Raw genomic sequence first — 14,370 nt, 5'->3', positions numbered from 1 at the left:
GCTATATAAAAACCTCATAAATATTTTTACTTTTTTTTATTAAGATCTTTGAAATGTGTGAGGAAATATAAAGCACAAATTATTTTTTTCTGTTTCAAATTCAGTTTACTCTGCCCGTAAGTGTAAAATAATTAAAGATGCCAGGAGGCGAAAGTTGTTTTGCTTTTAAATGCTTTCAGTTTTTATCTTCTGGGGCATGAAGGGCAGATGCTTCAGACAATGGTAAAATACAGGGAGCGAGGTACAGGATCTGGTGCGGCTGGCGCTGTGACCTGGAGCTTGTGAGCCGGCCTGGCTGGACCTGACTGCCCACCGTGGGATGACCTGGTGCCTTGCCGCTGCCTTTCCGGCACTTCAGGGTCCAAAGCTGCCCACCCCTGCTAGCACCCTGCAGCTGTGTGTCGAAGATTAGAACTTTTGGTTTTGAGAATCTTGCAGTGAATCAGTGTAAAATCCTACCGCACGTTAAAAATGGCTGTCTTGTTTGAAGCGATTGTTTTGTGATTTGTGTACGTTCTCTTCAGAGTCCATATTGGAAGGAAGCCCTTAATATTCTGAAACTGGTGGTGTCTCGATCAGCAAGCCTTGTTGTACCTAATGATATTCCCAAGTCTTATGGAGGTGACATAGGTTCTCCTGAAATCTCTTTCACGAAAATTTTTAATAATGTCTCCAAGGAGCTACCTGGGAAGACCTTAGATTTTCATTTTGATATATCAGAGGTAATTATATTTAAATTACAATGCAATAAAGACTTTCTGTTGCAAACTCACATTTGTTTTCTGTTAGCCTTCTGCATTTATATGTTTTAAAATAAATATAATTTTTAAGAATGATAGATGTTGAAGTTTTACATACATGTAATTAGAGTCATACTGAAAGCTAAACTTCGAATTCTTTTATGTTGTGTTTTTGCCTTTTTCCCCCTTTGAATGTCTGGAGAGGTAATTACTAAAAGTCAATAGGATTATTCTGAAGGATATTTCAGCTGTGTCAGAGACCAGGCTAATGCAGCTGCCTTCTGCTTGCAGCTGAACGTTCCCGGCTTTCATCAAATGAATGGTTGTGCATTCAAGGGCTGAGAGGATTAAAACCCTGTACTGCAGTATTGGCGTGACTTTGGAAGGGGGAGGAAATTTAGAGGAGGGAGTAGGAATATAGGAACCTCAGTGTGAGGTGGACACAACTGGAGAAAAACTTCCTGTAGTTAAAAACAACACCCCTACCCCCAATTAGGGTTCATTAGAACTGAAAATAATATATTCATACAGCTGATACTCATTCTGTGTCTGAAAAGGGGAGCATAGCTAAATGACTGCAGTGTAATATAGGGATGTGAAAACTGTAGAAACTTTAGAAGTAGTCAAAAATAAAGGTTCATGGTTGAAGCTGACCCTAGATAATGACTGGAGATATAGATGCCTTAGGAGCGTTACTTAAATTGGTAGGTGAATTCCTTATTGGAAATTTCAGTGCATGCAGATAACTGAGAGTCAAGGTGAATTCCCACAGAGTTCATTGGAATAGCATTTGCTGTCAGAAGGGCTGAATTTGATCTTTGGTTTTCAGAAGTGTGTGTGTGTGTGTGTTAGTGCAGTTGCTGGTCTGTGAAAACACAACAGTTTTTAAAGCATGTTTAAAAAATTTAACTGGATTGTCAGCATAAAACTTGCATAATTCAAAAAAACACAAGTTAGCAGAATGGCAATCTGCTGCGTAGAGTAGAAGTATTAAGCTCTGTATTTGCCAGTGTACCGATGCTCAGTGGATTAGGCATGGGCTTCATAGAAAGCTTAAAAACAAACAAACTGACGAACCCTCCTACATTTTATATAAAACTAAATTCCGAAATCAAATGTGTAGTCTTTAATAATATGGATTTGAATTTTAAGAAAGTATTTGTTGTCTTCGATAGACACCCATTATTGGGAATAAGTATGGTGATCAACATAGCGCAGCTGGTAGAAATGGGAAGCCAAAAGTCATTGCTGTCACCCGGAGCACTTCTTCAACTTCGTCAGGCTCCAATTCAAATGCGTTAGTTCCTGTCAGCTGGAAGAGACCACAACTATCTCAGGTACATGGTGTCTCAAGCACATTATACGTGTATTATGGACAGTGTTTATGAATGTATAAAAAAATTTGTTGAAATGTAATTTGAAGTCTGTATTGTGTCTTGGCAAAACAATAAATGAACATAGCATAAACTAAAAGCTAATACTGGTGAAAAGAAAAAATGGTAAGATTCTTTTTAGAGGATGTCAGCATGTGAGATGACTAGTTAAAAATGCAGGCATTTTACATTTTTACCTGGATCTCCAGCAGATGCCTCACTATATGTGATTTTCTTTGTTATATTTTTCAGAGAAGAACTAGGGAGAAGCTAATGAACGTGCTTTCTCTGTGTGGTCCAGAATCTGGTCTTCCCAAGAATCCTTCAGTAAGTGGTGATGGTGGTTTGTTTTGGTTTTTAAATTCCAGTAGTGAGAATGCTATTGCATTGTCACGTTTGGGAAAGTTATGAAGAGCAGGTTTTAACAAACTGGTTTTGGTTCAATAATTCACAAATCCGATTGAAGAATTAAAAAGAGATGGAATCATAAGTAATTAATTACTATTATTCCTCAAGAAGTCCTGTGTGCACCATTCTTTACTAAACAGGTTTCAAAACAGTATTTAAATTCAGCCAAAACTAATGTTGCCATCTCAGTGAATTTAGGTCAGTCTTATAGGAGGGGGACTGTATGTTTTAAAGCAAAGGTAAATTACTGGGATTAATTTCTAATTTTTATCTTATGTGGTTATCAAAACAAGATTTTTTGAAATTTCGGATTGGAACTCAGATCCTTCCTCTCCAAATTAAATTAGTTGACTATTAAGGAGCTCCGTTGTTCAGACTAATCCTTAATACTTTTTCCTCAACATTTTACATTCTTCACAGAAGAGCAGGACTACACTGCCACTCCAGAATAGTGTGTTGTATGTTTGAGGCTGCACGTATGAATTTTAATTGTCTTGCCTAGAACAGGGGCTTGAACTGTAGGTCTCCCCTGTTCTGAGTAAATCTCAATCCAGTCCATTATGAATAAGATGCACTTTATAGAGAGAAGGGACAGCAGTGGCTGAGGACTTCAAGGATGTTGATGCCGTATTGAAAATACCATAGAATCCATTGGGAATGACCAGTGGATCGCATGCCTTCAAACTAACATGGATATCAGTAGGAACAATAGTCTTAACTATTGAGTAAATGTAGGCCAGTGGTGTTACTTCTGTGTATGGCACAGAAAAGACCGCCGTTGGCATACTAAGCTTAATGGTGGTGATGACATAAAGAGCTTTTAAAATAAAGTGAGTAGCCTACCTTGGTTGTCATCTAGAATATTGTTTTTTATTGTGACATAGAAGTTCTTAGCTGGGGGAAAATATTGATGGGAGGTGGATCTTTAATCTAGTGGAGGAGGTTAAAATAAATAAAATTAGATGTCTGAAAGCTGAAACTGAAGAGATTTTTAAAAATTCAAATGGGACTAAATAGCTAATTGTAATTTCTGAAGATTATCATCACTGGAAGCCAGCATTGGATGCCTTTTTAAAGGTATACAGTCCTTCCACAGAAGTTGGTAGGCAAAAATGACATGGCCTGTGTCATGTGGATGATTATTATGATGGACTTTTTGTTATTAAGTTTGACTAATATTGTGGTTCTGAAAATGAAGGTTCAGGGTTATATTTTTCTCTTTATTTGTACCTTTACAGCTCTCAGTTAGATTAAGGAGAGAATGATATCACCAGTTTAAAGATGTAGTTTAAAGTCCAACTAATCCTGAAACAAATTGCAGTCTGCACTTGCCCTAGTATTATTATTATAGTGGTAAGCTAACTGCCACTAATGCCATTAAATGATGGGAAGCAAGATAGATGACTTTTGGAGTTACAGAAGTTGGAAGTTTTTATTTCTATTTTTACCCATATCTGCAGGTTGTGTTTTCTTCTAATGAAGACTTGGAAGTTGGAGATCAACAAACTAGTCTTATTTCAACAACAGAAGAAGTGATTCAAGAGGAGGAAGTGGCTGTAGAAGACAATACCAGTGAACAACAATTTGGAGTTTTTAAAGACTTTGACTTTTTAGATGTTGAATTGGAAGATGCAGAGGTGAGACCTTGGGATTTCTTCTGTGTATTTCCATTTGAGAACATTTTAAAAATTAGGTTATGTTGGTGCAGTTCTAAGGAATTGGCAGCTCTTCTAACTAATCCAGTTGGGAAGAACTTATGACATGATTGAACTTAACTTACACATAAAGAAACCTGTGTCATAAACTTTGCAGTGTTAAGTTGTTGCAAATCGTTGGGTGTTTTTTGTGGGAGGGTATGATTTTTTGGGGGAGGTTAAGTGACTTAATCTGGAAGTGAAATGATATGACAGTATAAGCCAATGACAGGATGAACACCGGGGTATGATGCAACAGAAAACTTAATTATGGAACAATATGTTAAGAAAATGACATAATCTTTGTTCCTGATACGTTTCTGCATTTTGAAAACATGAAGAATAGCTTTCAAAGTTACAAACTGTATGATATACTATCTCATTATATACAATTGACTTGGTCACCATAATTGCTTGCATTGACTTTTACGTTATATCTGGTTTGTTGCAGTTCTTATGTTTCCTCTACTTCTCCTCCTGTCAAAAAAAGAGAGGGGAGGTAAAACAAAATTAAATATTGAGAAATAGTAAAGATTCTGTTAACAATTGTTACTTGTTTGGGATAAATAAAAGGCTTCAGTCCAGAATTTGCTAAAACTTAAAAGTAGGACTGTAAAAGGACTGGGGAGAAGAAATCAAATGCTTTGTAATTTCTTTCAGTGCTTTTGTTACAGTCTATACAAAATATTGAATTAGTAATGGAGACCCTTGCAGGTCAACAAGCTACTAAGAAGAGTATCTGCCTGTCTAAACCCTAAGATTGTTCTTCTCCTGTTTAATCTAGCCCTTTTTACAAAATCTTGCTCTTTTTCCCCCCGTAATACTTTAGTTTTATCTCACTTTCTTCATGCTTCCTGTGTATTGCTCCACTTCAGCCAATATTTGCATTTTCTAGGAAAAGTACAGACTCATGGTCTATTGCATGTATGTGACCACACACTATACAGATACAATTTCCTATATTGAATGCAAGTAGTCAAACAGTTCAGAATCATCAAGGCTTAATAGTAGTAAAATATTATTTTAATGCTAGATGGGGCTTTGGAGGTAGGATGCCAAAAGTTGAAAACTTTGCCAAACCAAGTTAATCTTTAACTTCATTGTCTGTACTATTTTAAGAGCAGAACATAATGAAGAAAAGGCAGTTTCTTTCTCATTACTTGCCTGTATGCAACATGTAGTACTATACTTGCAAAAAAAAAAAAAAAAAAAAAAAAAAAAAAGTACAGCTCGTACAAATTTAGGGCATTACATATAAATTGTGCACCTTATATAAGAGCTGCCTAGTTCTGCATCAAAAATATAGAATGTTCTTTATTGCTAATAATTAAATGCCAACAGTATGAACTGCGGCTTTTACATTAAAATCTGAGTGATATTCAGATTAAATTTAAGTGCTTCAGCCCACAGAAGTAATACTTTGTTGTTGTTGGGATTCTTTTGCTTTGCCATAACTTTTCACCTTTTTTGGAGCAAAACAAATCATTAAGAGAGAAAGAGACTACAAAATGTTTAGTTTCCTTTGCATATTTAACACATCATGATGATCTCTTAAGTCACCACGAGAGACACTCACTCTGTTAGAGCAGTTTTGGAACCCATACTTGCACATTTGGGGCTAGATGTGGGGTTTTCGGAACTGTCTGTAGACTGGCGAAGTGAACAGGTTTTCCATCTTACTTAGATGAATTGTTGAAGGTTGACAAAGTGCTTAAGAAAATCAGAGATTATTATTGTACTTGTGAATTAAAACACTAGTGTGTTTAAGATACAGATTTCACTTAGTATGTTGGATGTTTGAAACCCAAGTATCCCAGCTTTAAAATGTGTAAACAAAAAGGATCCAGCTATTGGTGTTTAGGGTGTATTTCATAAAACTGACACAAAGTAGCTGGTAAAACAGTTAATGAAGACATTACTTTTTTTGCAACCTGTATATAATTAATGTCGATGGTGCTTTGTCAGTTGGATGTGGTCAGTTTAGATTCATGTGTGTTAGTTAAAGAATTTCATCTAATGTTTGTTGACACAGTTGCTTTACATGTTACGCTAGAGAAAATGTATCATAAGCATGCTGGTTTTAGTGTTTTGTCGTCAATTTGTTTATTTTTTTTAATCAATCTCCCATTAGAAAGAGAAATTCTTTTAAATACTAGCTTTTTGACTAAAGCTTTTTTTCAGAGCTTGAATCAGTCTTTTACTGTTGGCAAATCTTATGTAATAAAACATTTTTCCCTGGTTCTAGAGTATCTTTAAGTGTTTGTCCTCGTTCTTTCTAATTATATGTGTTTTCCTTTTTGCTAACCAGGAGCTGCAGGTAAGTTGCAGCCTGGTGTCCTGGCTTGTTCATCTGTTGTTGTCTGTGGTGTGTTTGTACTTTCTAGTCAGATACATAAAATCGATACTGATATAGTTCTAGATTATATATTGAGTTACTTTCCAAGAAGATATTAAAAAGATTTCTACTTCATTTGCCATATATTTTAATTTATCTACAAACATCATTTAACAAGGTATTTAAAGTTTTAATAAAATTAAAGGGCTGATTGAAACTCTGTTCGTAATGCATTTAGTACCTGTGTTTTCTGTGTTGCATTTGTGTATTAATTTTATTATGTTGAAATTCATACATACCTATGTGTGCAAACTTTTTTTATTACAGGGTGAAAGCATGGACAACTTCAACTGGGGCGTTCGTAGGCGCTCTCTTGACAGTATTGACAAAGGAGACACACCGTCTCTTCAAGAATGTCAGTACTCTGGTAGCACACCTAGCTTGAACTTGACCAACCAGGAAGATACTGATGAGTCTTCAGAAGAAGAAGCAGCCTTGACTGCAAGTCAGATACTGTCTCGTTCGCAGATGGTAAGTTATTTGTCTGTGAAAGGAATCTGAGAACTTAAGCTTTCACTTGCACTTTTAATGCCTAAATATGTCTCACACTTCCAGCCTAAGTGAACTAAAGAGGAACTAAATTAATGTGGCTAAGCTTCTTTTTCATAACGACATCAATGAAGGGAAAGAGTTACTTTGCCTAATGGTGGTACATAACAGGTTTATAATTCTAGTACAACATTCATTTTTTTAGTGTCTTTATACTTACTATATTTGTTTATATGTAAGTGCAAAATTGCATGTGGTGTATATAAAGTGTGTGTCTTTGTGGATTCCTAGCTTCAAAAAAACCCCAAAATATTAAATAAGAACAAGAGCAGTAAGTGACCCTGTGGGAGCCTCAGTTGTGTGTAACTATTGAAATTGCCAATTTAATTATGGATTTTGAAGCATGTGTACATATAGCTGAGGAGAATCAAGAATACTGGCCACTCGGAAGTCTCTCTGCATGACATAAATGAAATTAGGAAAAAATTGACTGGATGGGGAGCAGCGGGGATATTATGCTGCTTTCCAGACTTCAGGCAAAGTTTGTATTAATGTTGCCCATAACAAAGAGCTTTGCTCTTCAGTGTTCTTGGTCTAGCATTTCACCAGTGCCAAAGACCTTTAAGAACAAGGAAGGAAATAATTTTCTGTATCCCAAGGATAACTTCAAACTTCTCTTCAAAGTTAAATGTTACTGAAATGCATGTGATGCTTGAAATGGTTTTCGTGTAAAGCTGTTAAACTTGTAATATGTAAATAAATTCCAATAGCTAATGACACTGAAACAGTTCCAAAACTAATGTGTTTTTTCCCTGTAATTTGTATGTTCAATAAACTGTGAAGAATTTCAAGTTTGTTTCTTTTCTGTCTTAGTTAAACAACGATTCTGCCATAGACGAAACAATATCAGATCATGCTGGTTTATCACTTCAGTCTCAAGATTCCACTAGCAGTGTGGGAACAGAAGAGGTGCTTCAAATCAGAACTGAGACCCCAAGTTTGGAGGCTTCTCCTCTAGATAACTCTAGCAACCAGCTGCCTGAGGTGGGGAGAAATGTGGGCTGGTGCATGGCTGATTTGGGCTCCTTCTAGTGTTTAGTAGCAACTTTGGCTTTCTTTTCAACTGAATTTTCATCTGTTACACTGATTATTTGATTTGCTTTTAATATTTCTAACCTGTTGGAATGTTCTTACAAAATGTTCCCTCAGTATGAAAACTACTTGGGATGGACTGAGGGAACTTACTACAGGTTAAAAATATTCTTGAAGGGCTGATAATGATCATTTCATGGTGCAGAATGAAAATAGGCTAATATTCAAGATGCTTTTACTTGATACGGTTGAAATCCTTCTTGAGCAACATTTTCTTTTTTATTTCCCTTTTGGTTTTTTCTTTTTTTTGCTTTCTTTGGGTTAATGTGATTGGTGCTATATGGGAATAAAACCTCAGGCCAGCTGTGTTAGCAGTTGGTTCCATTAAATAATCCTTTAAAAAGGACCACAGATGCTAGTGGTACACTTTTTTGGAAAGGCCTGTGTGGACTGAGACAGATTTCAAGCTAATGGCCGCCTGCAAATCTGTGAGTACTTCAGTTTCTTGGTTTTTAAAATCTTTTGAATAATTTAAAATGAAAAAATCTCATTTAAAATAAAACTCTCATCTGCTACAATTCCTACAATATTTAGCAATTGTAGGTAGAACCTCAATATGTTGGATTTTTTCTTCAATTTGAAGTGGCTTGGTTTAGGTCGACTTTTTATCCCTTCAGTTAAAATTATTGATGCTACTTGCAATCTTATTTTTATTTGGACAAGCATTGCTAATCCCATCTTTAACAAAACCTACAGTTTTATTGAATTTTCCAGAAAATTAAGCTGTTTGTATGTGTATTTGAATAACCAGGGCATGGTTTACACTTAAGAATGAGTCTTCAGCCAACTTGGTTTAAACAGTCGACTGACTGATTGAAGTGACTGGGGTTTCTGAACTAGTCTACCTGTTTTATGTAGAAAAACGCTCTTATTAACAGGCAAACCACCTACCTAGCTAACATTTAATGAAGGTAACTGTAAGAACAAAAGACGTACTTAGAGTATGACAAAGGGAAAGTGTGGGTGACTGGTTTCCTGTGATAAAATCCTTGCCTTCTAAAAGTCTAATGCTGTGGCTTTTATAAAGCAGCTTTTTCCCACATTTTTCATGTTTTTCCATTAGGGTTATCTATATGGGGTTTTTTTAAGTATTTGCTTACATTGCAGTTGATAAATTGTCCCAACTTTTGTAGAGCACCTGTGCTTAGATTGTCAACAAATTGTTCTGTTAGCGCTTCATCTGCTTGTCTACAACATGCGTTTTTGTTCCAATAGAATTTTGGATGAGGAAGAACACTTAATCTGGATGATTTTCTTGCGCATAGATAGATGGTTTGTGTTAAGGTTTCAAAAGGGAGAAGTGATATATAAGCCGGGATTTTATAGAATGAAATTCACGACGATAGAACTTTTGTCTTCTCCATTGTTGGCTTGTGGTACATTCTCAGCTGTAGCTCATTTTTATGTTTTCGTAGTTCTTTCTGAGACTGCCTTTATACTTGGATTCATTGTTCTTCTGTAGCTCCCTTTATAAAATCACTATACTTCTGATAATCCAGGTGAAAGCATTCACACAAAAAAAGCACCAATGTGATTAAAAATATTGAAAACATTTAAACTGGGCTCTAAAATAATTTCATGACTAAGCAGCATCCAGAAAAAAATGCTATATATATATATTAAAAAAAAAAAAAGACTGCAAATGCATATAAATGCAATCGTTAAATGTGATGTGTTCCAGGTTTATTTTGTGCTTGTTAGAATATGGGATTCAGTCAAATACATATGTTTTCTTCAAGCACAGTTCAAACACTCTAAAGTTAGCTCTTTACAAGAGTTAGCTATCTAGTTGGCTTTTGTTGCTAAAAGGGAGAGCTAGCTTTATGCCTCTTAACAGAATGAGCCTGAAAATATGCACACTATCAACTCACTTTGAAAAATTTGTGAAGCCAGTAAAACTAATTTTGTTCTGAATTCTTATACTGCACAACTCGCAGCATAGCGCAGTTGTTTTTTCCTATGCTCATATACTTTATATATAACTCTTTCAACACAGACATTTCATTGCATGCCAAGTGTCAGTTATCAAAATGTTTTTAATATAAATAAATATGTATCAAAATTTATCTAAGGTAAAATAAAAAATGGAAGCCATTATTTAAAAATGCCGGTGTGAGCTGGTTAGATGTAGTTGAGTTCCTTGTTTCTCTTGTAGGGATGCTGAAGAGTTCAGTAAATAGTTTACCTAAATGTATCAGGCTGATTACCAGTAATAGCACGTATCTTTGCAAAAAGGACGTTTCACATTCCAGCTGGAAATTTATAATCTAGTTTACAAGAATATTTTCAATTTTCTACAGTAAGTTTTACAAGCTTAAATATATGAAAGTTTCTGACTAAAATGATTCTATTTTACTCGCTTGCACTGTGGATTTATGAGGGAATGGTTTACTAGAAGTAATTTTCCTTAGGTTCTGTGGAGTTGTCAACTATATAAACGACGTTTTTAACATACTTAAAGAACGTTCATGTTGGTAGTAAAGACATGTCCAATGTTACAGAAAACTTCAGAAATCAGGAGTCATGGCACTATGAAGAGTAACTTGGCTATAAATTTATTAACTAGTAATTAGCACTTAAATATTTTCTAAAAGTGTATCCCTCGTGTACATCTACAAGACATGATCAATGCAGCTTTGTATCATATGTTAACATCTATAATAGAAATGGACCAGTGTTTCAATCCAAATTATTTTGCTGTGGTATTGGAAGTGTCTTGCGTTCCTGTGTGCCTTAGCTGCTCGGTGTGACAAAATGGCTGTTCTGTGCAATAAAATCCCAGAGTTAACTTTTACAAAAGAGGCATTAGAAGTGAGGTCACTAGCTGTGACAAATGATGGCCATGTCACATTGAAGAGTCCCATAGTCAGTGAGAAAAGGTCAGGATCACTGTGAAAGAAAATGATATAGTTCTGTTTAAAGCTGAATTATCTTTTCTAATATGTGTACAGTTATTTATCTGTCAGAGGATCTATTTAGACTGATGAAAGCCATGAAGTGATGTGTATGCTTAGAGGATGTCCAAAGGTTTGTTGACCAGTCTTGGATAGGCCAGTAGAGGAAGACCAGCACACTAAGAATGAAAACGTGTGATAATTTGTGCCTTCAGGAAATAGCAAGTACAAGAAAGTCTTATTTTTATTCCACAGAAAAATCCAGTAAAAGGTTTCAAATTGATTCACCGTAAATTAACTAAATCTGAATTCCTCTGTTCAATATAGCAATGTTAATAAGTATAATAATGCTAATGGAGGAAGAGGGAAAGGAGAAAGAGTCACTCTGATATTACCTACCTGAGTTTAATCATTGTCTCTTTATAATTGCCAGTGATTGAAAGCCTACATTTAGAGATTCAGGGTTAAACCCTTAAAGCTCCCCATATTAACAGTAATGGCAAAATAATAAAAATAGTGGAACGTCCCTTTTCCACGTTCATCTGTTACACTGTTGCGCAGTTATGCCTTAGAAACTTGTTAAAATGGAGAGCGGAAAGGAGAAGAAATGTTTTGTGCTGGTTCCAGACCCCAAAGGCAAGCATGAGGCAGTCATTTTGGTCCTTACCTAGAAAAGTAAAATATGAAAGCCTTGATTGTGTTTGTTGTGATCTAAATATGTTTGAGGCTATCTGCAGATATTTTTCTGGGAGTGTTCTCTTAGCAGATTTAATTGAGTGTATTTGAGAAAATGTATTTGCTGTAAATAATAAGTCATATTCTAGGATATTAACTAGAAGTTATAAATGTTACAAATAAACTGCCTGTCTTTGCACACAGTAAAACTGTGTGAACAGTCCGAAGAACTGAATGATTAAAGCATAAATGGATATTTGTAAACAATTTTTTATAACTCTCTTACTTTACCATAATAAAAACTGATAACGATACATAAGCTCTGACAATAAAAGTAATAAAAGCATGTTTCCTTCACAGGAAGGCAGTTCAGCAGTAAGGGATGAACAGGTTAGCACTGCTAGTGAAGACACTGGGTCATATCTACTACAAGAACAACAAGACTGTCTGGTCTGTCATGAATCTCTTGAGTTGGAAGAGACCCCAGAACTAGCAGAGGCAGCAGCTCCTGAGAGCTATTCTGAATCTATCTGTGAAGAGGATGTCACTCTTGCTTTGAAAGAGCTGGATGAGAGATGTGAAGAAGAAGAAGCTGACTTCTCTGGTTTGTCTAGGTGAGATTAATATTTGTTCTAAGTAACAGAAATTACATGTTATCAGTGCATGAATCAAACAAAGTAGACTTTCTTATGGTGCGGGGGTTTCCATGAATCCCATAATAAAAGTATCTAAAATGATGTGTTGCATGTCTGAAGTAATGGTTGATTGGTTTTGCCTGTTATAGCAAATAAACTCAGTATTTGCTCAGCAGTTGTTTCTGGTACAGGGAAAACAGCCATGCAGGAAAAGATGAGAATTCTTGAATAAAAGAGATGTAGCACATTTCATCACCATCAATAGGACAGAAATGTGAATAAAGGTCAGAGGGCATTTGGGAGTGTTTTCTTGGCAGCCACCAGCCGCAAGCAGTATAACATGGAAAAGTCCTTGAACTGCTCTGAATTATGGCAGAACCTATTTTGGCACTCAAAGACAGGAAAAAAAACGTTAATTTTTTTTTTTTTTTAATGAAAGCTCCTGTAGGAGTCAGGCCAGTTTGTCTTTGAATTTGCCCAAGGTTTATTTTCAGTGTTAAGGTTAATCAGTGTCTTGTATATTTCTAAGACATTTTAAAGTAAAATAACATTTTTCCATTTTCTACTAACTATTGAGAAGAAAAGTTATAGTTGGTCGAGTCATATTTAAAGTGAAACCCTAAGTCCCTTGAAGGTAACACTCTAAGAAGGAGGGAAAACAAACAGAAATAACAAACAAACAAATAAAAACACCAATTAAAACCCCAAACCAACAAACAAAAACCCCCAAATCAACCAACAAATAAAAACACAAACAAAAACCCGCAAACCAACAAACAAATAAAAACACAAACAAGAAACCCCAAACCAACAAACAAAAAACCCCAAACCAAAACAAACAAAAAAAATTCCAAATTGTTCATAGGCTTGTTAATACTTAAAATTTGTTCAGAAGTTTAGATTGAATAATACGTGGATTTAGTGTATACAGGAACATAGACTTAGTGTGTATTCTGTCAGAGAGATCACGTAAGGAGCGTTTTACAGAAAAGGACACAACAGGAGTTGTAAAAGACCAAGTTGTTTGAGAAGGTTCTACTGGGACAGAGACAGAGAAATTGAATCTTGTAATCCCATATGCAACCTACTGCAATATTCCTTGCAGGAATTAAAGGCTGGTACCAGTTAATAGCAGTTTATTTCCTAATGTGCAACTGAAAAATCTCTTAAGGTTTTAGTTTATTTACTCTAAGCAAACAAACTAAAAACCCCATAGCTCTAGTTTGAAGAGTGACAGGGGTAATTATTTACAGGGCTGATACGCTAGTTAGAAAATATCTGAAAATCTTTTTGAAGCTTTGCTTACAGATATTATTCAAAAGGATTGCACCTTAGCTTTTGAGTTTTGTGCTACTAAAATGAATGTACCTAAATACAGCACCCACACTTCTTGTTTAAGCCATATTTAAGTCTTGTTTAAGACATACTTGGTGCTGCTGTGAATGAGGTGATTGTTATAGAGCAAAACGGTCTGTGTTTAAAAACTTATTTTAATAACCTATCTGTACTTGGAATCCTCCTGCACCTATTTTTGCTGCATAAGTACAATTATACAAGAATTGTCAAAAGTTAAGTTAATGATTGTAAGTAGTAGCATTGATTAATTTATAGTTTGATGTTTTTATTGGATGTTTGGTGCCTAATGGAAAGTATGACTGCAGAATGCTCTTTGAATAAAGGTCTGTTAAATTGATTGCCCATAAAAATGAAAGTGTTCCAATCTATCTCCATGCACTTATGATGTTACTTATGATGTTTACTATAAAATAGTATTATACTGCTAAATGAGGTGTTGTGTTTCTCTTAAGGAAAGCTAAAATTTGTTACAGGTATTGGTGGACCATATGTTTAGATGAATAGAAATTTGAAGAACTGAACGTTAACTCAGTTATTGGGGGCAAGAAAAAAATACTAG

At 35.3% G+C, this 14,370-nt stretch overlaps 1 protein-coding gene across 12 annotated transcripts in view; it reads left to right on the top strand.

Annotated features, from left to right (window-relative positions):
* Nucleotides 1-14,370, top strand: part of FRYL (FRY like transcription coactivator) — a 182,921-nt gene that overhangs the window by 149,170 nt on the left and 19,381 nt on the right. For 10 of the 12 annotated variants that reach the window (XM_087735820.1, XM_087735819.1, XM_087735813.1 and 7 more), the window contains 7 exons: nt 525-722; nt 1,916-2,077; nt 2,366-2,440; nt 3,982-4,158; nt 6,878-7,081; nt 7,973-8,143; nt 12,181-12,434. In XM_087735820.1, the coding sequence (XP_087591946.1) occupies nt 525-722; nt 1,916-2,077; nt 2,366-2,440; nt 3,982-4,158; nt 6,878-7,081; nt 7,973-8,143; nt 12,181-12,434 (1,241 nt within the window). Of the gene's footprint in view, nt 1-524; nt 723-1,915; nt 2,078-2,365; nt 2,441-3,981; nt 4,159-6,877; nt 7,082-7,972; nt 8,144-8,549; nt 8,680-12,180; nt 12,435-14,370 lie in introns of those variants that run through there. The other 2 variants (XR_015699536.1, XR_015699535.1) reach the window with 2 other exon arrangements.

This window comes from Nipponia nippon, unplaced genomic scaffold (genome assembly GCF_047370975.1).
Source record: "Nipponia nippon isolate SJK-2023a ecotype South Korea unplaced genomic scaffold, ASM4737097v1 scaffold_6, whole genome shotgun sequence".
NCBI lineage: Eukaryota > Metazoa > Chordata > Aves > Pelecaniformes > Threskiornithidae > Nipponia > Nipponia nippon.
Note: the sequence above shows the minus strand (reverse complement) of the source record. Positions and strands in the feature narration are given on the sequence as shown.